The 23,838-nt window shown below is 39.9% G+C and overlaps 1 protein-coding gene across 2 annotated transcripts in view; it reads left to right on the top strand.

Moving 5' to 3' along the window:
- The window catches only part of mad1l1 (mitotic arrest deficient 1 like 1), a 906,958-nt gene extending 884,136 nt beyond the window's left edge, over positions 1-22,822 (top strand). Inside the window, exon 19 of one of the 2 annotated variants that reach the window (XM_043711818.1) lies at positions 20,926-21,089. In XM_043711818.1, coding sequence (XP_043567753.1) covers positions 20,926-20,990 — 65 coding nt within the window. In that variant the 3' untranslated portion in view covers positions 20,991-21,089. Of the gene's footprint in view, positions 1-20,925 lie in introns of both variants that reach the window. The other variant, XM_043711819.1, reaches the window with a different exon arrangement.
- The last annotated feature ends 1,016 nt before the right edge of the window (positions 22,823-23,838 follow it).

A 23,838-nucleotide genomic window follows, 5' to 3' on the forward strand; every position in this document is an offset into this window, starting at 1 on the left:
TGCTTTTCTCCTCCAGACTCTGATCCTCAGTCTGTCATTGTGTTAATGAGCTCCTTACTGCAGCAATCTGCAAAAAGTCTTCAGCATCTTATTGAACTCTTTTTCTGCAGGTCTGTTATAGGAGCAGTCCATCCAGGCCCTGGAGTCTGTTCTGCCATTCAATCAGATCACAGTGAATGTGTATCATAATTCCATTTACCCACTTCAGTTCTACAATGCTTAATGTCTTCCCTAAAAAATTGTATTAGAATTATAATCTATCTCAAGTGGATGTGAAAATTCTCCATCACTACTTTGAAGAAGAACAAATGCAAAATACTCGTTTAGTATCTCCCTCGGTTCCACACATAGACTGCCCTGCTGATATTTGAGGGGTATTACTCTCTTCCCTCGTTACCCTTTCGTCCCTAATGTACTTAGAAAGTCCCTTTGGATTCTTCTTAACCCTATTTGCCAAAGCTATTTCATGACCCTTTTATGTCCTCCTGATTTCCCTCATAAGTATACTGCCTTTACACTCTTTGAAGGATTCACTCGATCTCTGCTGTCTATACCTGACTTTTGCTTCCTTAACCCTATTTGCCAAAGCTATTTCATGACCCTTTTATGTCCTCCTGATTTCCCTCATAAGTATACTGCCTTGAAGGATTCACTCAATCTCTGCTGTCTATACCTGACTTTTGCTTCCTTTTTTTACTTAACCACAACTTCAATTTCTCTAGTCATTCAGCATTCCCTACACCTACCAGCCTTGCCTTTCACCCTAACAGGAACACACTGTCTGAACTCTTGTTATCTCATTTTTGAAGGCTTCCCATTTTCCAGCCATTCCTTTATCTGCGAACATCCAGCCCCAATCAACCGTTGATAGTTCTTGCCTAATACTGTCAAAACTAGCCTTCCACCAATTTATAACTTCAACTTTGGACAGATTTATAAAATCATGAGGGGCATGGACAAGGTCTTTTCCCTGCAGTGGGGGAGTCCAGAACTAGAGGGCATAGGTTTAGGGTGAGGGAAAAAATTTAAAAGGGACCTAAGGGGCAACATTTTCATGCAAAGGTGGTGCGTGCATAGAATGAGCTGCCAGAGAAAGTAGTGGGGGCTGGGACAATTACAACATTTAAAAGGCATCTGGATGGGTACATAAATAGGAAGGGTTTAGAGGGATGTGGGCCAAGTGGTGGCAAATAGGACTCGATTAATTTAGAATATCTGGTCGGCATGGGCAAGTGTTACCAAAGGGTCTGTTTCTGTGCTGTACATCTTTAGAACTTTAGAGGAGCAAATGCCCTCGGTATCTTGGTCAATATTTATCTTTGAACCAACATGTCATTCAATTTATTCAAGGCTGAGTTAGATATTTAGATTTTCGTTAAGCAATTTCTGGACTGTGTCCAGGCAGATAAATGCAAGATGCTGCATTTTGGGAAAGTAAATCTTACCAAGACTTATACACTTAATGGTAAGGTCCTAGGGAGTGTTGCTGAACAAAGTGACCTTGCAGTACAGGTTCATAGCTCCTTGAAAGTGGAGTCGCAGGTAGATAGGATAGTGAAGAAGGCGTTTGGTATGCTTTCTTTTATTGGTCAGAGTATTGAGTACAGGAGTTGGGAGGTCATGCTGTGGCTGTACAGGACATTGGTTAGGCCACTGTTGGAATATTGCATGCAATTCTGGTCTCCTTCTATCTGAAAGATGTTGTGAAACTTGAAAGGGTTCAGAAAAGGCTAACGAGGATGTTGCCAGGGTTGGACGATTTGAGCTATAGCGAGAGGCTGAACAGACTGGGGCTGTTTTCCCTGGAGTGTCGGAAAATGAGGGGTGACCTTATAGAGATTTACAAAATTATGATGGGCATGGATAGGGTAAATGGACAAAGTCTTTTCCCTGGGGTCGGGGAGTCCAGAACTAGAGGGCATAGATTTAGGGTGAGAGGGGAAAGATGTAAAAGAGATCTACGGGGAAACTTTTTCACGCAGAGGGTGGTATGTATATGGAATGAGCAGCCAGAGGAAGTGGTACAGTCTGGTACAATTGCAACATTTAAGAGGCATTTGGATGGGTATATGAATAGGAAGGGTTTGGAGGGATATGGGGCAGGTGCTGGCAGGTGGGACTAGATTGGGTTGGGATATCTGGTCGGCATGGACGAGTTGGACCAAAGGGTCTGTTTCTATGCTGTACATCTCTATGACTCTATGATAGATTCCTCTGGCAAGATGTCATTGATTTGACAAAGGGTCAAGCAATATTGGAATGAGCAATGAGCCTGATATAATTGGTGACCTAATTGTTTGTGAGCATTTGTCAAATAGTGATCGTAACATGATTGAGTTTCTTGTAGTGTTGTAACAGAAAAGCGAAGATTAGATTTTAGAATTTTTGATTTAAGTAAGGCAGACTTTAATAGGATGAGGCAGAGACTATCCACAGTAAACTGGATGATCTGCTAATAGGTAAAACAACTGAGGATGTTCAAAGAAATGTTTTATGCTGTTCAGATGAGTTTGTACACCTGAGAAGGAAGAACTCCATTTCAGAGACATCCATGGCTGTTTTTATTTAAGGAGGTAAAGGACTGCATAAAATTCAAAGGAAAAACTTGTAAAATTGCAAAAAACAGTACAGATCCACAAAATGGGGCAAATACAAAGACCAATGTTGGGTCACAAAGTGGTATGTATGAGCTGCTAAAAAGATAATGAAATGAAAATTGCAATGCACATAAAAGACAATAAGAAGTGATTTTAAAGTTATATATAGGAAGTCATCTGGTTTAAAGTATTATTGGCTACTGAAGGCTGAGAGGCGGGAAACTGTCAGTGACCATGGAGACATGATAGATATGCTGAACAATTATTTTGCTTCAGTATTCACAGCAGAAAAGGAGGATAGCTTGCCAGAAGCCCAAATAAATTAACAGAAGACCAGGAACAGGGTTCAAATAAAATTAGCTTAAATAAATCATCAATAATAGGGAAATTAATGGTACTGAAGAGTGACAATTCCCCAGGACCCGATGGGTTCCATTCATGGGTGTTAAAGGAAGTAGAAGAGTACATTGCCGATGCCCTCACCATAACCTTTCAGAGTTCCCTGGATTCAGGAGTTCTACCTCTGGATTGAAAATTTGCTTATGTCACTCACTCCACTCTTTAAGAAAAGTGACAGAGAAACCAGGGAATTACAGATTAGCCTAACATCTGTGTTATCACATAGCCTGCCATTACACACTACCTATTATTAGCCACTAACATTCTCCATTAACAGCTATTCACCCTCATAAACATATCATTATCCACTCCTTTGTCTGCCAACTATCTTCTCTCTCCCTGGGCTCTGTCCACATCTATCGTTTACTCCTTACCCCCTCCCTCCAACCTATCTTCTGCAGATAAATTGACATTTTCCTAGCTACCATCAGTTAGACAACAAGGCCATAAGACAGAGGAGCATAAATTAGGCCATTCAGCCCATCGAGTCTGCTCTGCCATTCAATCATGGCTGATAGGTTTTTCAATCCCATTTCTCCCTGTAACCCTTGATTTCCCTTGGCAATCAAGAATTTATCTATCTCTGTTTTAACTATACTCAATGACTTGGCCTCCACAGCCTCCTATAGCAATGACTTCCACAAATTCACCACACTCTGGCTCAAGAGACTTCTTCTTATCTCTGTTCCAAAAGGTCTTCCCTTTACTCTAAGCCTGTAGCTCAGGTCCTCATTCTCTCCTGCCAATGGAAACATCTTCCCAACGTTCACTCTGTCCAGGTCGTTCAGTATTCTGAAAGTTTCAATCAGATTTCCATTCATCCTTCTAACCTCCATCGCGTATAGTCCCAGAGTCCTCAAACATTCTTCATATGTTAAGCCTTTCATTCCTGGGATCATTCTCATGAACCTCCTCTGGACCCGCTCCAGTGGTAGGCCCAAACTTGCTCACAATACTCTAAATATAGTCTGACCAGACCTTAAAAAGCTTCAGAAGTACATCCCTGCTTTTATATTCTAGTCCTTTCACGATGAATAATGACATTGTACTTGCCTTCGTAACTGCCAGACCTGCTTTTCCAGCAACTTCCTTTTTGTTTCTGATTTACAGCATCTGCAGTTCTTTTGGTTTCTACTCGTAATGGGGAAATCCTATCAAGGATAAAGCAACTCATTATCCACACCAATCAGTTAATCAGGAAGAGTCAGCATGTATTCATGAAGGGTAGGTCATGCCTGACCAAACTCTGAGTTTTTTTGAAGAGGTCACAAAAGTGATGGACAGAGGTGGCCTTCACTGTCTACTATACCACCAGTTTTGGTGCCATCCACAAACTTACTAACCATGTCTCCTCATTAGAACATTATCTTGTTTCATTTTCACAATGGCTCCTGAGCTCTGCTGCTGTATACAGGGTGAATTGGCATAGAGAGTGTAAAGGCAAAGGCTAGCAGAAGCCACAAATTGGTATAAGTTGGCATAAGGTTGCCATAACTGTTGTAAAGGACTATGGAGTACAATATTGGTATTAAAACCCATGGGGTGTATTTGGTGGCATGAGATGGCATGGGGGTGTGGGGAAGTTTTGGAGTTGCTGGGTCATGAAGTAGACTTGGAAGGCTTGAGAAACTATTGGGAATGAGTGGGAAGCATGAGTTGGCACAGAGGTTGAGGGCTCATTGGGAACAGAATGTGAGCATAAGATTCCTTAAAGGCTACAAGGCCAATAGACATGGGTGAAGAGTCATGGATTGGTGTGAGTTTGCATGTATGGGCCTGGAGTGTATATCGGCATGTGAGAAAATAACTGGGATGCTTTACCAGAGAACCAAGGCAAGCTTTTCAAACCAGCCTGCCTCAGTGCTTCAAAGCCAATCAGTTCATCTGGGGGAAAGGGATGTTGTGCCTGAATGTATCCTGCATACCCCCCCCCCCCCCCCCCCTCCTATCCAGGATGAAGATCCAGCTTTTGGGGAACATTTTCACAAGAAAAATGAAGAAAATCTTGAAATTTCTGAATTTCCACAACCTGACCCAGAAATGAAGATTTAGATCCTAGTTTCAACTGCATTTTGAGGGAGAGAGTTTGAAATTTCCACTCCCCTTTATATGAACAAGTGCTTCATAAAGTAACTTCTTAATAATCTAGTTCTAACCATAAGGTTATACCTTATGTTTTTGATTCCCCCCCGCTGATGGAAATTCTATCTCTCTTTATCCTATCAGATCTTTAATCACACTATTTAGAAAGTTATGATTGAATCTGCTTCAAAGACCTTTTCATGCAGTTCATTTCAACTGGCTGTGAAAAACCTCATCTCTTCCTTTCTTTTGTAAATGATCCAAATTACTTTACATCTGTTTTCTTCAGTTATATTCTAGTCCTTTCACAATGAATAATGACATTGTACTTGCCTTCATAACTGCCAACTCAACCTGCAAGTTTACCTTAACAGAATCCTGGACTAGGACTGCCAAGTCCCTTTGTACTCCAGATTTCTGAATTTTCTCCCCATTTAGAAAATAGTCCATGCCTCTATTCATCCTATCAACGTGCATGACCTCACACTTTCCTACAATGTATTTCATCTGTCACTTTTTTGCCCACTCTGCTCACATGTTCAGAGGAAGGGTCACCGGACCCGAAACATTAACTCAGATTTATCTTCACACATCTCTGCCACTGAAAGTAGTTTCTCTTTATTCAAAATTATTTAGAACTTTGAATAAAAAGCTCCGTGCTGCAAGAACAACCTGGTTTTCTCACCTTTAGGTGAAGTGGAAATTTGTCATCCTTGATACCAATGTAGTCAGTCTATTCCACACTTGCTAACGCTTTGACATCCTTACTCGAGAGTGGTGCGTGGAGTTGGCTGCAGCTTTCTTCCCAGGGCCTTACTGGCGTTTTATACGATTATAGAAATCATATAACATTTTAGAGCAGAAGTAGATCTATCAGTTCATTTGGTCCAGGCTGATGTTTATGATCCACTATCATCTCCTTCTATCATATCTTATTTCACCCTATCAGCATTTTCTACAATACATTCTACTTGTAACATTTTATCTAATTTCATTAGATTACATTGCTGTATGAGAATAAACTTCTGAAATCAAAAAGACGCTTTAATTTTAACATGAGAATGCTCCTTCAATCTGACTTGAAATTCCCAACAAAACTTGTATTTATCTACACCTTTTCACATTCTAAAGCATCCCAAGGCATTTCACAGGAATATGATTATTAAATAAAATTTAACATGAAACCACTGAAGGAAACATTAACAGCTGGTCACAGAGTGCGGTTTTAAGGGAAGTCTTAAAGATCTGGAGAATGTTTTACGGAGTTAACGACTCCAGCACCATTACAAAATGGTGGAGCAATTAAAATAAGTGATGCACGAAAGACCAGAACAGAGGAGCACTGAGATCTTGGGAAGTTGTAGGGCTGGAAGAGATTACAAAGAGGGCATGGTCATGGTGTGATTTAGAAACAAGGAAGAATATTTACATTTTAGCTGATAATTTAATTGATACTGTGTCATTTGAGATTTGTTTAAAGTAAGGGGATGTTGATAAACAAATATGATTATGAAAATGGTTCTTCTGAAATATTGGTCATGCATTTAAATAATGAGGATTATTCTGTTGAAATTTGTTTTCCCAAATTGCAGAAAACAAATACTCTGAAACTGCTACTACTACAGAAAGCTCTTACTGCAAATGAACTTGAACAATGAGGTCAGATTTTTTTAAATGCACATTTTTTTGACAGTTCAATTACTATTCCAGTGACCAAATAAACCAGGCAGATCAGGAATGCTCCAACTTTCTCTGATCCCATTCAGGCAGTCAGAGAGGCACTGAAGTTAGCTGAGGTGACTACAGTTAGAAAGAGTCAAGGGCATGTTCTTTCACCTTGATTCCTGTTCCTGGTTATTGTCCAGTCACCTGTAATGGAAATGTTGTTGAATCAACATGAGGTGAGGGTGGAACAGCTCAATGATGCACCCACCCTTGATCAAAAATTCTGCCCACATGCCACATCAATATTGGCAAATGAAAAAAGGAGCACTTAAGGCAAGATACCAAGAGTGATCAACACTCATGAATCATTCAGTTGCAAGGAGATGATCGAAAAGGCAAGGGACAACATTGATAGATTATTTTTAAAAATTCAGTGAAGCCCTTACCTTGAAAATGATATTAGTTTGGGAGTGTGGGGATGCTCAATTAGCAGCAAATTGAATCCATGAAAATACTCATTTTTGTTTCTCAAAAATATGTGGAAAAGCACCAAATCGAAATTAGTTCAGAACAGGGGCCATAAACAAAATGTGGTCAGTAATAACCTGGAGAAATTTTTTTTATCCAAAGGATGGTTAGAATATGCTACATGTGGAGTATTGAAGCAATAGCACATATGCATTTAATAGGAAACTAGGTAAACACATGATGGAGGAAAGAATAAAATGACAGGCTGTAGCTTGAGTTGAAGTCATTTAATTGGAGTATATAGAGTGGATTTTTCCTGTGCATTCTATTTATCCAACTGTCTGGTATGGTATTGAGTTATCCTGAATCTGCATGGTTGTGGTTTTCACCACCAAATCCAATCCATTCCCCTGTACGTTGTAATTAGCTGTTCTGAATCCTGCCAGAAAGCAAAGCTGGCTGAGTTGTTAGAAGTATTATTGCAATTGTTTTTGAAAAGGTAGATTATTAACTTCTTTGATACTTACACAGCTCTTTATGAACTATGTTGTACGTTTTTTTTGTTAAGGCTGGAGGGAAAATAGACCCAACTCATGAAATAGTGTACATCAGAATCTACCAAAGTGGTAATCAGATAAATAATTAGCTTTTAGTCTCCCAATTAGCATTGATTTGCAGTTGAGAAGACTTGTTAAAAACGCAATCTTGTTTTTAAGAAATATATTTTCAAAACATTCCAAGTGCCTGCTACTGAGGTTATTCTTTGTGTCAGAGCTATTAGCTGTGCTGGTGTCAAGGGCAGTTCAGGTTGTAAGTCTCATCGAATGGAGCTGAATGGAGAAGACAAGCTGCTGGTTGTCACAACATTGCTTTTGCTCCAGGAGTATTCTTGAAGCTCTGTCCTCAGACTGAAAACGTACAATGGCCAGTGTAATGTTTCCTTGGATTCCAGAAGAAACAGCAGTGACTTTACAGGCTCGTGGTGGTACATACTTTGATGTGTGTCCATGTGTGCACCCATGTGTCTGTGTGCAGAATATGTGCTCCTGTATAGATCTAAGGATGAGAGCTAGTCTGCCAACCAAATATCAGCAGTTTTCCAACAGTTCTCAATGCTAAAAGGTGCCCTCAACTTATTAAGTCCTTTAAAGCGTTATTCAGTTCCCACAGGAGCAGTTAACGTAAAAAATGAAAAAGCTCCTCATGCAAGAACAAATAGACAATTGGTTGAAAAAACAGAATATGCTGTAGATACTCAGCAAGTCAGGCGACATCATTAGAGAGATAGAATCATGGTTCAAGTTATAGCTGAAAAAACTTTCATTCATCAAAATTTCATCAGTCATTTCATCTGAAATGATAACTGTTCCTTCATCTCAATCGATGCTGCCTGATCTGAGTATTTCTGATGTTTTTTAAAAATTTCACATTTTCAGTATCTGTAGTATGGAGGTCAGCTAGCTCAGTTGGCTGGACAGCTGGTTCGCAATGCAGAGTGATGCCAATTTTTGTGGGTTCAATCCCTGCACCAGCCTAAGTTACCATGAAGGGCTCTGTTTTTCAGCCTCTCCCATCTCCTAAGGCATGATGACCATCAGGTTAAACTGCCACCGGTCATCTGTCTGTCTGTCTGTCTCTCTCTCTCTCTCTCTCTCTCTCTCTCTTTCACATGGGAGAGTGGCCCTTCTTTGAGTTATCAGAGCACAGAAGGGGAGGGCATTTGGCTCATTGATAGCAAGCTAGCTTGCTTTGCAGAGCAATCAAATCAATCCCATCCCCTTGCTTTATTCCCTTAGTCGGCAAGCTTATTTTCCTCAAGAATCTATCCAGTTTTCTTTTGAAATCAATCTTTGTCTCTGTTTTGATCTCTCTTGTAGGAAGCAATTTGCACATCAATACAATTTGCTGTGTAAGGTAGTTATTCCCCACAAATCTGTTACATTCCTTGGTCAAAACTTAAATGTGTCCCTTAGACATTGTAACATCAGCGAATAAGAACAGCATTTCTTTGACTACCTTACTTAGATTTCTCGTAATCTTGTACACCTCTGTCAAATCTCCTCTCACTCTGAGAAGTGCAATCCCAGCTTTTCCAACTTATGCAGATGTTGCAGGAAGCATCCCCCAAACTTGAAACATTATGCAATAATAGCTATCAAGAATTGAAAGCATTACATCATGAGGGCTGCTCAGTTGTGGTATAGGATAGCAGACCACAAAGGGCAGCACGGTGGCTCAGTGGTTAGCACTGCTGTCTCACAGTGCCAGGGACCAGGGTTCAATTCCACCCTTGGGTGACTGTGTGAAGTTTGCACATTTTCCCCATGTCTGCAATCTCCAGGTGCTCCAGTTTCCTTCTACAGTCCAAAGATGTGCAATTTAGATGCTTTGGCCATAGTATAGTATTCATGCAGGGTTATTGGGATGGGGGTTGGTGGGTGGGAGGGAGGGGGGGGGCGCACGCTCTGCTGGGTACATGTGGGATGCTGGTCAGAGGTTTACTGTGGACTTGATTGGCTGAATGGCTTGCTTCCATACTGCAGGGATTCTATGATTCTATGACATTTGTCATCCTGATATTGATAGTCAAACTAAATATTTTACATGTATAAGAGCATCTGTTCATTTGCTGTTCAATGTATTCCTCATTGTAGTATGCTAATTTTCAGCATCGAGCAACTCTCTCAAGAAGACTTGCCCCAAACTTTATAGATCTCAGGTGAGCAAAACAAATCAGTTCTGTCATGAAATGGCAGCAGTAAAGAGGACAATATGTCAAAGAATGACAGCACCAGAAGACAACCCAGTTTGACCCCATGGCAGATTTCAAATCATTATGATATTGCTCATCGTAACTGACCTTGTCATCGTCAACCTTGTTGTCGTGGAATGAAGATTGCATTGATCAGTTTGGTGGATAATCAATCTTTTTCCCAGCAGCCAGTAGAATACTTCTGATCATGTGATCAAATATCTCTCATCACAACTGGTGACTGAAAACAACAACTTCCCAGTTTATTGTTCAACACCATCAATGACTAAGAGGCAGAGTTCCTACTATTATTTAACTTGCATTTAATAGCAATCATATGAGGCATGTTATTGAAAATAACTGATCCAACATTTTGTATATGTCATTTTATTTGCTTTAATTTTCTGAAAGGTGAGATGAATAATTTATTTGGCGTGCCTAATATAATGGATATCTGACAAGAGGTTAATAGTCTTCTCCAGCAAAGGAAACAATTTTTATTTAATACACTCTTGGAATAAGGGTGTCACTGAGAAGATCAATATCTATTCTCCATCCTCAGTTGTCCCTGGATTTTATATGTTTCAGGATTTTATATGTTTCTATGAGATCCCACCTCATTCTTCTAAATTCCAGCAAATACAAGCCCAATCGATCCAGTCTCTTTTCAGATGTCATCCCAGGAAGCAGTCTCGTGTACCTTCGCTGGACTCCCTCAATAACAAAAATGTCCTTCCTCAGACGAGAGACAAAAACTGCACACAGTCCTCAAGATGCGGCCACACTAAGACCCTTGCAGCAAGATATCCTTCCTTCAAGACTCAAATCCATTCACAATGAAGGCCAGCTTGCCACTTGCTTTCCTCACTGCCTGCTGCACCTGCATGCCAACCTTCAGTTACTGTTCCACCATAACATACAGGTCTCATTGCAGCTTACCTTTTCCTAAACTGCTACCATTCAGCTGATAATCTGCCTTCATGTTTTTGCCACCAAAGTGGATAACCTTACATTTATCTACATTATGTTGCATTGCCAAGTATTTGCCTACTCAGCCAGTCTGTCCAAGTCACCTGTTGGTATCCTCCTCACAGCACACACTGCTACCTAGCTTGGTGTCATCTGAAAATTTTGAAATATTGCATTAAATTCTTTCATCCAAATTGTTAATGTATATTGTGAACAACTGGAGTCCCTGAAGTACCCCACCTGCCGCTGCCTGCCTCTCTGAAAAAGATCCATTTATTCCAACTCTGCTTCCTGTCAGTAGAGCTGTCATCTGACTGTCATTTGTCCTAGTTCCAAAATCAGTTGAGAATATTGTTGATTCCTTTTGGTTTTGTCTCACTTTCCTTGCCTCTCCTCCCAATTCTTGCCGATATACTTCTACATGTTCAGGCAGTCTCAAAGATAATTCTTTCATGTCAAAACCAAGCAACATTGCATTAGTAGCCCATTGTACATCTGCACTTACTTTGAATGGGCTAAATATGTAATGAATGGCCCACTTAATATTGTCAGTTTACACCATCACCCAGAGTAAAATTACTCCCAACATGTGTGGAATTGAATTTATATTCTAATCAATTTTTTTTTTCATATTCTCCAGTCAATTTATTACTCTTTGGTTTGTTCTCTTTTTCTTTCATTTTGTTTCCACAAGCTGCTCAGCATCCTTCCCATATGGTCAATTCAATCATTCTCTCTCGCTAACACAGGTTGGAACATAAGGCTCCAATTGTGACTTCACTCTTGCTGTTGCTTCATTACTGTTTTTAGAAAGACTTGACCAAAAATAACCAAGTGAAGCCAAAATCAATAGCAGCATTTTAAAACATTTCATTAGCTTCTATATTGCAGTAAGATTGCAGTTCATAACGGATAATTGTGACTGCAACAAGCCACCTATAGGCACTGGTGCAGTTATTTCATAAACCTTGCAGATCAATAGCAGGGTTAGAAAGTAAATAGGCCGCACTGCATTGACTTACATCAGGAGCTAATCACTTTTGCATTTATTCATCTCATTGTTGAATCTCCCAGCACTATCGGAGGAAACTCAGACCCTCAGACCCTTGATTTTTGGAAGAACTATCTATAATTCTTTTCCATCCGCAATTTTTTGCTAGAATATCACTATTTCAGTACCTCAACAGCAAACAGTACAGACTTTGTTCCATTCTCGAACAAGGCAGCTGTGTCGGTCATTTCCAATGTTTATCACTTCAGAAAACCTAATAGTCTATATGCCTAGTGACCACATTTCCTTTCTAATGTGTTCGGCATGGGTCTCTGCGAGTGCTCTTGCCACAGTCAGATTGTTGTGGGTTCAAGCCTCATTTGAGAAACTTGAGCACAAAATCTGAACTGACTCTTTCAGTGCAGAACTGAGTGATGCACTTCAGAGATGCAATCTTCCAGATGAGGGGTTAAAACAAAGCCCTGCCTGCTTTGTCAGGGAGATCCCATTGCACTGTTTTGAAGAAGCAAAGGGGTTTTCTAACAAGTATCCTAGCCAGTATTTATCCCTGACAAACATTTAGGCATATGGCCTGGTCATTTATCCCATTGTTTGTTCGGTCCTTCTGAGAACAAACGTGATATATTTCCTACAATGCCACAGGGATTGCACATGAAAATATTCTGAGGTTCTGAAAGATGTTGCAGAAGTAAATACACTGCTACCTTTCGCATTCCTGGAGAATTGGGTTATGATCTAACATTAGACACATATCTTTGATGATGTATAATGATGTCCAACCTAAGAGAATTAGAATTAGATTTTATTGTCACAGGTACTTAAATACAGGGATGCAGGAGAGTAGTGAAAAGTTTACAATGTTGCCATTCACGGTGCCATCTTAGATATAAAATCTTAGGTAAAAAGTAGAGGAAAAAAAAGGAATAAGTTACAAGTTCAGCATAATAGTCCTCAGTATAAAGTAGTAAATAAGAAAGTTAGAAGTTCCAAATTACAGTCCTTCTTTAGCCATGGGCCTGCAGTTGGTCCACGCTGGGCTTTCCCCATGAGAGGCTTGATCTCTTGATCCCCACACTCACACTGTCACCAACCATCGTCCTCTCTCTCTCTCTCTTCAACGCTGGCCTCGATCTCTCAATCCCCGTGCCTCAGTGCTGCCATCTCGCCGCTGATTGCCATCTGGACTCACCAGCTGCCTGGCCACAGTCCTGCTCTGGTGCCTGTCTGGGCCCCAGCCGCTCCCACGATGTAGCTGTCAGTGGGTGAATCACATGTTTGCTGTGGGTCACACCACCACACTGTAATGTAAGTTATTTCAACGGAGAGGATTACACTATCACTCTACCAGCTGAAGAGTGTGTTATTTCTAGAATGAACGATCCTGCTCGTTGTCACTGTGGTATTGACGTACTTGAAGTCTGATGAATGGAGCTATTTGGAAAAAGGTGTTTCTGTTCCCTCTTCCACCATCTACTGCAAAACAGGATTGGGATTTTCATTATCCACTATTGGCACCTAATTAATCATAAAAAGTTGTAAAACGAAGGTGATAAATAATTAAAAACACTAATACGGTTGTATTTACTGTAATCAGTTAACAATTATTACTGGGATAAAAACTGCTACAACAACAATGTGGCAAGAATCCTTTAAAGATTTCTACTCCCCTTTTGCAAAAGAAACATGACTTTAGTATGTTTTTTGCCATTATTTAGCCTTCAGACAAGAAAACAGAAGACAGGGTTGCATGAGATGTTCTTGTGTTTCATTACAGTTCAAGATAGGAAGAAGAGGTTTTAGTATGAGCGATTTCTGGGTTTATTCATGTTTTCAGAATACCACAAATGAAAACATATGGAGTGTTATTCAATCTTCCTTGCATTATTTGCTGGCAGTCCAGGTCATGGGCTGGACCACAGATAGGGTATGAATCTGATTCAGCACCAAAGACTAGACAAAGTGGGTCATCAAGGCAAAGATGTATCAGGAGTATTTACTGGCTCAGGGCCTGAGCAGGGAAGCAGAGGCACTACCAGGAATAAATTAGGCATAAATATTCCTGGAGTGGAAGAGGAGAGTAGAAGCATTTCTGAGGATGCAGACTGAAAAGAGATGCTTACATACCATGAACAAATATTTAAAAAACCAAAGTGCTTTCAATAGATAGCAAACCAGGCAGCAGTAAAGCTGATGTTTAAGATCCATGACTTTTTGTTGGAACTGGGTGGTCATGATCTCAGACACAAGGTAACCATTAGCTGAGTTATGGAAGTTATAGTTAAGAGCAACACCAGTGCATTTTGGCAGGGTGGTCTATTTCCTGCTTGCTTGAACCCTACCAGTCATTTTAAACCCTGGTCAGTTCCCTTTAACCTAAGTCCCCAGAATACCTGACAATAGGTCGGCGGAAAGAGATGTTGGTGAGGTTTTGAACAGAGAAGTGTTAACCATATGCACTAAAATCAGCTGCATTCTAGGATATACTTGTCTGATAATTCACCCTACTTTCACTTGTGGCAGCACAGAAGAAGTATGTAACTCAGTGTGGGCAAATTGCAGAACTAATGCCTCCAGGTTGAGGTGCAGAATTAAATAGAGGGGACAATAAGTACTATATTCTGAAAACAAAACTTTTGAAATTTCTGCACTTATCACCCTGAGACTGTTCACTTAGTATCTTTCATATTTGGTGCTAAATGGCCATTAGAGAAGCAAATGTTGCCCTAATACAGATTCCAGTTTCTTATTTCTGTGGAGTTTCCCAATGTTCACTCAAACTCTGTCATCACTTTAAATCACATGTATTCCATTGTTGAAGGAAAGACAGCTTTGAAGCTGGAGTTCAGTCCATCTAGTTTAACCCATCTATTCCATCCGTTCTATTCCTTTCTTCCTTTTATTTATTCAGATTCACTTTAAATGCATCTGTGATATACACCTCAGCTAGTCTTTGTGGTTGTCAGTTCCAGATTCTAACCACTCTCTAGATAAAGACGTTTCTCCTGAATTTTCTATTGGAAATAATAATCACTGTCATATTTACGTCCCCCAGTTTTGGTTTCCTCACAAGTCAAAACCAGTTTTATTTATTATGGTTCTGTTCTACCTATAAGCCTCAGCTCTCTCCAGAGTGTTACATTGTTAATACCAGCTCATCTTACCACCAAGGAGACTTCTGGATGTGAGTGTTTAATATCCTTCATCACTGTTCCAGTGCTGCTCTATTTTAGATTGATATGGCAGAGAGAAACCGGAGTAAGTCTCTAGGGTTTAGCTTAACATTCAAGTCTTTAAAGCAAGCTGAGACAGGCAGGTGAATAGTGTTAGGAGTAGATTACTGTTCCTTTTGTATAATATTTGAACAAAAAAAGTTCAAAAGGAAAATCTATTCCTTTATCTTTGTTCAACTACATCCTGCTCAAGTAGGGTTCTGAATTATTTTCAACAATATGACACAGGACTGTGGTTTGAAGATAGCTTTATTCTCTCAAGAAGTGACCAACAATATATTTGTAAATTTTGACTCAGCACAAACAAAACAAGGATTGCAAAATAGGGCTTTGAATAGGATTGTCCTTTCGTTGAGTGGACTCACTAGAAATGTATAAAATATAAATGAGATTATCAGAAGTCTGCTCATGAAATAAAAGGCAATTTTCCACATTTGATTGTCACAATGTGCAGACTTTAGTTATTAAGATTATCAATGATTTTGCGTCAACTGCAAAACAAAGATCACATTAAGTGACAGTATTTTGTCCCTGAATTGAGAGCATGTAATTTAGGCTGACACTTTAGAGGAACGCTGCTGTAGATTGGATGAGTTAAAATGAGGTCCTGTTTGTCTGATCTGAAAGGTTCCATGACATCATTCAAAAAGCAGATATCTCTTCTGGTGTCTTTAAGCAACGTCAATGAAAAAGACAGATTCTCTGATTAATTATGGAATCTTGCTGTGTGTAAATTGGCTTTTGAATCTTTTCATGTATGATTATATTCCAAAAGTAATTCACAGGCTGTGACACTGAGACATCATGAAAGCATAAAGGTGCTATATAACTCCATACTATTATCTATACCCCAAGTCCACCTCTGTCTTAGTGTGAATTAGATTTGAACATCTGCACAATAAGCACGGTCATAGTGAGAACAGTCTGCATCCCCTCTCCCGATTATTCCCAACTAAGCATCAAAGGACAGACAACTAGTAATAATCCACAGGGACTAAAGAGGAATTTGAGGCTGATAGACCCTTTTCAAGACTCCAACACTGCGTTCCCAGGACTACAGCTGGAACTGAGTCAGAAGCTGGTGAACAAGGGACTCTTACAGATCAAGCTCTCTTTCTATAAATCAAGTGTAGTCTGCATTTAGCACTTCATAGAATCCTTACAGTATGAAAGCAAGCCATTTGGCCCATCGAATCCACACAAACTCTCTGAAAAGCATCCCATCCAACTCCTACCCTCTCCCTGTATTTCCTATGGCTAATCCACCCAACCTACATAGCCCTGAATACTATGGGCAACTTAGCACAGCCAATCCACCTGACCTGCACATCATTGGACTGTGGGAGGAAACCCATGCAGACACGGGGAGAATGTGAAACTCCACAGAGACAGTCACCTGAAGGTGGAATCGAACCCTGATCCCAGGCACTGTGAGGCAGCAGTGCTAACTACTGAGCCACCATGCTGCTTTAATTGAAATGTATTATTTAAGTGGAGCTTAAGTTTCTTCCGGCCTAACATAGATGGGCTGTCTACTGGAGAGCAGCTATAATTAGTTAGCTACCTAATTCAATGTAGTTTTTGTATCTTGCAGCAGACCTAACACTTCTGAGTTTCAGAGAGTATAAATACAGGGTCTGAGTGCAGTGCACTGAGAAGCTGGGAGTTTGGGAGTGAAAGTGTTGGGAGGAGGAGATGTTTCTTTAATTTTCTACCTCTTATATCTTCTAGTGTTTACTTTGGTGCAGAGGAAGAAGTTGATTAATGACAAACAGCAAATTGGTCTACTGATAATAACTAGTTCACAAAGTTAAATTCTGGCAGGGCAACTCAGCTGCACAGAATGGGCATCCTGTAGCATGCGGGAAGTTATGGACACACCATGTATCCAGTGTCGAGAGTGTGTTGCTGGAAAAGCACAGCAGGTCAGGCAGCATCTGAGGAGCAGTAGAATCAATGTTTCGGGCCGGAGCTCTTCAGGAGAAACATCAATTCTCCTACTTCTCGGATGCTGCCTGACCTGTGTTTTTTCAGCAACACATTCTTGACTCTGATCTCCAGCATCTGCAGACCTCACTTACTCCGTGTTTCCAGTCAAGTATATTTGCAGAAAGTGGCACAGGTTTCAAAACTTCAGCTTTAGCTGGAGTCACAATAGTATATTCACAAGAATGAGATTTACACGGATAGCATATTTGGAGAAGTGGTCGCACTGTAGGTTATAGATTTACAGGCAGAATGTGAATGGTTAAGCACTCTTCGAGAAGCAGGCACAATTGCAGGAGATCCCTGAGATAATCTCATTGGTGTCTAGTTTTCCAATTTGGAAATTGGTGAGGGCTGTTATTGTTCAGAGGAGCCAGAACCAAGTCCATGGCACCATGAGCTGCATAGCTGAAGAGGAATTCTTTTTGTTAGAGAAACAGGCTTTTCTGTGGCTGTCGATGTAATTCCAGAGTAATATATAACAGAGCATACACAGAACATTCTTTTTGGGCTGGGCAAACAGCCAGAGGTTGTGGTTCATATTGGTACCAATGACAGATTAGAAAGAGGTGAGGTCCAGAAAGCAGATCTTAGGATCAGAAAGAGATTAAAAAGCAGTACCTCAAAAGCAGTAATCTCGGAGTACTCCAGTGCAAATGACCATAGGAATAGAAAACAACTGAGTGGTTGAATACATGGCTGGAAAACTGGTGTAGAAGAGAGGACATCAGGTCTCTAGGTCATTGGGTTCTGTGATGGACAGTACAAGATGGACAGATTGTATCGTAGTACGATCTGGACTGATATCCTTTGATTTTGCTGTTGGAAAGAGTTTAAACTAGATTAGCAAGGGGATGTGTACCTGAGAGGGAGCTCAGATTGAATGAAGCAAACTCATAACAGAAAGCAGTAAAGTAGTAAGTGAAATTATAAGACTGACAAGGTAAAGGCAAACATTATATCGGATCCTGTTGCAGAATAATGTTGAAAAGACAAAATTGAAAGCAGTACATCTGACTATATACAACATTCGTAACACATTGGATGATTGGAAGCTGGAGAAAATGGCAATGGGTATGACAATTGTTATTCCAATATGATTACAACATAATCAAGACTAGGAATTGAATATTCAATGCTACTTTACTAAGGATAGTCAGAAAGGACAGGAGGTGGAGTAACACTCTTTAAGAGTTGAGAACAGCACATCAGTGAAAAAAGATCTTAGATCAAAAGATCAAGATGGAGAATCAGTTTGGGCAGAGCTAAGAAGCAATAAAGGGTGACAAATATTTTTGTTGACAGGCCACCAAACATCAATGGTAATTTTGGGCACAGTACAAATCAGGAAATTAGAGATGCATGTAACACGATAATACAATAATAATGGATGATTTTGCATTACTTTGCATGACTGGGTAAACCTAATCAGCACTAATGCTGTGGAGGATGAATTCCTGAGTGTGTATAACATGGGTTTCTGCAGACAAATGTTGAAGAACCAACAAGGCTTTAGCTATTTAGGAGTAGGCCATTGAAAAGGGTAAATTAATAACCTTGCTGTTAACCTTTTTAGGAAATAGTGACCATAATATGATATAATTTTGCATTAAGTTTGAAAGTGGTATAATTCACGCTGAGGCTAAAATCTTCAATTTGAGCATTAAATAATGATTAAATGAGAGCCATATTGTTATGATATATTGGACAAATGCACTTAAAGATTTGATAGTAGAGAGGTAATGATCAATACTGAAAGAAGTATTGCTTGATCTATAACAAAATCTACATTTTTTTAAATCACACAATCAGAAAAAATATTATCAACCATGGTTAACAAATAAAGATTGCTTTAGGTTTAAGGAGTCAGTATGGACTTGATGGGCCAAATGGCCTGCTGTAGGTATTCTATGATTTTCAGTGGCTGGTAATGTTGCCAGAAAAGCAATAAGCCTGAGGCATGGGAACAAATTAGAATCTTGGAAAGATGACCAAGAAACTGTAAAAGGAGAAAAGAGAAAATGAATGTAAACTAGAGGGAAACATTTCCAGAGACATTCAATATGGTGGCACATCAAAAGTTATTGCGGAAAGTAAAAACTCAAAATACAGGGGGTAACATTTTAGCATGGATGACAAATTAGCTGGCTGGCTGGCAGAAAGCAAAGAATACATAAATGTGTCTTTGATTGGCAGGATATGTCAAGTGCAGTCCTGCAGTGGTCTATGTTGGTGCCTCAACTTGTTTCAATTTACATCAAAGACTGAGATGAAGGAGGTGAAGGCACCAAGATAGGTAGAAAAGTATTTTGTGAACAGCACAGAAGGAGGTTCCAGTCAGATATCGATCGGTTGAGTGGTCAAACATCTGGCAAATGGAGAATAATGTGATAAGACATGAAGTTGTTCACTTTGGCAGGAATAGCAAAGTATTATTTAAATGATGAATGACTGTAATATTCCAAAGTGCAAGGGATTTAGGTGATCTAATGTATGAATTCACAAAGGTTAGTATGAAGTTCCAGCACAAAATCAAGAGGGTGGACGGGATGCTATTTTTTATAAAAGTAAGAATGTTATGCTTCAGTTGTACATGGTATTGATGAGACCAAATATTGTATACTGCAGACAGCTTTGATCTCCTTAACTAAAGAAGAATGCAAATGCATTGAAAGTGGTTCAAAGGACATTTATGAGATTGATACCTGAAATGAGTAGAAAGTGAGGTCTGCAGATGCCATTCCTGAAGAAGGGCTTATGCCCGAAACGTCGATTCTCCTGTTCCCTGGATGCTGCCTGACCTGCTGCGCTTTTCCAGCAACACATTTCCAGACCTGAAATGAGTAGGTTGTTCTACAAGGTTAAGTTGGACAAGCTGGAATTGTTTCCACTGGAGTTTAGATTAATGAGGGATATTTGATTTGGTGTATAGATCCTGAATGTCTTAAAGTGATGTCAGAAGACTGCTTCTTCTTGTGGGTCAGTCCAGAACTAGGGGGCAGTGTTTCCCTGTGAACCTGTGAGTTTGCTTCTTCTTTTGCTGTAATAGAAGAATGTGAAGAGCTGGCTAGCACAGAACACTTTGGAGCTCCAAGCAAGAAATCATAATTGCTCCCACATGTCATGTTCCCACCTGAGTTGTTCCCTTAGTGGATGCATGCAGAAAGGAACAGGTATCAACCTCATTCCTCCCCAGTGAAATTGGGTCAATCTGCATTTCCTCAAGGTTGAAAGCTTTGACAGCTAGTGGTTGTCATGACGCAGCTATGTCCCTACATGTTTATTATTGCAGGGACAGCTTGACAGTTCTTGGAAATAACACGAAAGAGACATGACCAGAAGTAACTTCACTCCCACCAATCAATTCATCAGTACCGATCCATATCAAAGCTAAATCCAGTTTTTTAAATTTGAATTACTTAGGTAGAGTGGTATTAACGGTCCTGTCATATAAGTTATTTTCAATTTTGGCCACGACTCACTTGTGGATTTGATGATCATGAACCTCTTGTCAAATATAAGCCACGAGCCTGGACTGGTGTCCACGTAACCTGAAGTTTGGCTTGACCTAGAACCTACTATTAACAGAAACACCCGAATTTCATGTTGCATGCCTTCTCAACATACTTTTAGGATTGGTGTACAGCGTCCAAGAGGGACTTAAGAAAGATAAGTCAAGAAACATCAAAATGAACTATTTTAAACTAACCAATATGTTCACTGTGCTGGTGATTGATGTATGTTTCATTCTTCATTTCCCTGCAGGCCGCCAACAGCCTGGGAGCAAAAATGCAGCTTCTGGAGACAGATTTCTCAAATTCCCTCACTGAGCTGATCAACCTTCACCTGCACCATCAGAACAGCATCCCAGCATTTCTCAGTGCCATCACCCTTGACCTCTTCAGTCGGCAAACATGTGCTTAGCACACCAGGAAAACAGCTTGCATTTTTGTGATTGAAGACATCCATTTTTAATTCATTGTTATGTTGTTTTAGGATAGTGTCAATTAGACACCAATTCACCACTTAGTTAAATTTGCGGTGGGGGGTTTGCTTAATATGTTTTCTGAGCAGTTTTTGCTTTAGTTGTGTAGTTTTAATTAATGTGTTCTCCTTCACTCATCGTCTGGCAGCTTGAAAGGGGATTGAGCAGAGCGTGAACTCCACAGCTGCTGATACCAACACAGCCTTGGGGGAGATTCCTTTTCATGCAGGGAGCTAGGCAGATGCCTGTTTCTCAGATGGAGGGACTTCAGAGTGAAGGACATGATTAAGAAATGATGGAACTCTTCTCACCAGTTCTTACAACGCAAGTATTTAACTGCTGAGCTGTATTGCTATCATGCTGTACTTGCTAAAATTCCCTGCACAAATCAGGGCACCCTGTTGCTCATACAGCTCTCTAACCAGAAAACATCTATCAAGATATACTTGGTGCAGTCCGTCATATAAAGAAACAAACTTATGTCTATTCAATCTTCTCTCTAATGGAATGAAGCAAATTTACCCTGGCTTTTCTTATTCAATACATCACAGTGAAAGCTATAGTGACTGGACCAAGTTAATTCTGACAGGAAAAATGCCACACACACCACCCAACCCAATTAAGTGGGAGGGCAGGAGGGCTGACAGAACTTCCAGCCAACCGGCACAAGTCATTAATTCAGTTCATTAATGGACCAAATGACACCCGTTATCCATAAACTCCACGCAATTTACAGGTGATTCTGGAATTAACTCTGTCACTTACGGGTGTGGACCCTGGGCCTCGGATTTCTGTTGTGCCATCAGCAGTCACTCCTATCACTGGGAATGTGAGAAGCTGCTGGCTTCCATTGCTGGGTACCTGAATCCTGGAGAAATCCTACCAGCAGTCAATTACCTGCCTGAAGCACCTTTAATTCCACCAGGCCTCACCCACAGAACTGATGGGAGTTTCCTGCACATCGCCAGCCATTGGGAACACCCACCCCCCCACCCCCCCCCCCCCCCCCCAAATCAGCCCATCAAAATCCCAGCCCCTGTAAAACCTGCTAACAGCCAGTAAGATAATTACTAAGGCATAGAGTGACCATGAGTGGGAAGAGTATTGCCAGAGGCTTTTATGAATTGTGATCGATTTAGAAATCCATGTAAAAAGTTCAGAGTAACAGTAAACCTTGATGATTTTATTAATATTGAGTGCTTAATTTTAGGAAGTAATATTTGATTGCTATTGAAATACATTCTTTGAAATTAAATATTTTGCCCCAAATCTTTTCACATCCATGAGGATCAGCATTTAATTCAACAGTGATGGGGAGCTAAATGCTATTCATCTGTCCTCACTTTGTACCGAAGCATGTGCTCGTTCAATATGACATCACTAACCAGTGATGAAATGGAAATATTAGCTATATGTTCCTTTCCCAATTGAAGATGCCTAGTGTTCATATTTTTCCTTATTGAATAACTCCGCAAACAAGCATCAAGCCTACTGTATTAAGGCATAATTGAGCCAGAAAGGGAGTAAAATAATCTAGGTTTCTCACACGTTATATATCTGTCTTTACCACTGACTCTACAAAGATGGAATTGATGTATTTGATCTGTGAGAAGTTCAAGATGTACATAAACCTCAAATTTTTTTTTTTTTGCAAATAAAAAACGCAGAATATTGAAATGTTGAATGAATCTTATTTAAGTAGATAAGCACTATTGAACACCTGAATGGATTATTACCTTTTTAATTAAAAAGACACAACAGATTACAAGATAGATCGAATGGCCTGACTTTCTTTCCATCATATATCCACTCTTGTTGGTGACTGGCTTGTGTTTCTTTTCCTGTAGTGGACTCCTTCCAGCTACTTCGGTTGTTTATATATGCATAGTTTGACACAATCTTGAACACTTGTAAATCTCTTGTTTCTTGTGTTGAACATTTTTAAAGTATTATTATTTAGGAACTTGAATTATGAAAGAGGTAATTTTCAGTTCTATGAAAGTGTTTTATTTTAAAAGAGACAGAAACTCATAAAGTGGGTCAAAACAGAAATTCCAAGAAGTTGTGGTTTTCAGTTAAATGACGAGATAAGCTAGCTGATGAGAGAATTAAGGTGTTTACTAAACAGACCTTTTACAATCCACCTGATGAAGAAGCAGCACTTCAAAAGCTAGTGCTTCCAAATAAACCTATTGGACTATAACCTGGTGCTGTGTGGTTTTTAACTTTGTCCACCCCAGTCCAACATTGGCACCTCCAAATCATGTTTACAATCCAGATAGTGACAGACCACAAGCAAGTGCAGTTTAGAAAAAAATACTTGTGACAGGCTAACATTAATGGAACTAACTGGAAAAAGCCCTGGATGTTTCTCCTTGGATTTCAGTGGGAAACGTCAGGGAGTTAGCCTATGCTTGTGTGTCTCAGAGACACGGGTTCAGAGAGAATCGTATCTGGTGAATGTGAAGAAATTCACTGAAAGGACACTGCTTGTTGTTCTCGTCAGAGGAGTAAGACATTTTATAGTGAAGAATAGGAGTGATACTTCACTAAAATTGTGTATTCATGAGGGATATTGCAGCAGAAAAAAGAACAGAATTTATCCTTTTTGCTTTTTAATTAAATCTTTCCAAGTTGTTCTATACTAAGAATAGTTCTTTTTTGTGTAATAAACTTTGATATTCTTTTGTTTA

This window comes from Chiloscyllium plagiosum, chromosome 21 (assembly GCF_004010195.1).
Source record: "Chiloscyllium plagiosum isolate BGI_BamShark_2017 chromosome 21, ASM401019v2, whole genome shotgun sequence".
Classification (NCBI taxonomy): domain Eukaryota; kingdom Metazoa; phylum Chordata; class Chondrichthyes; order Orectolobiformes; family Hemiscylliidae; genus Chiloscyllium; species Chiloscyllium plagiosum.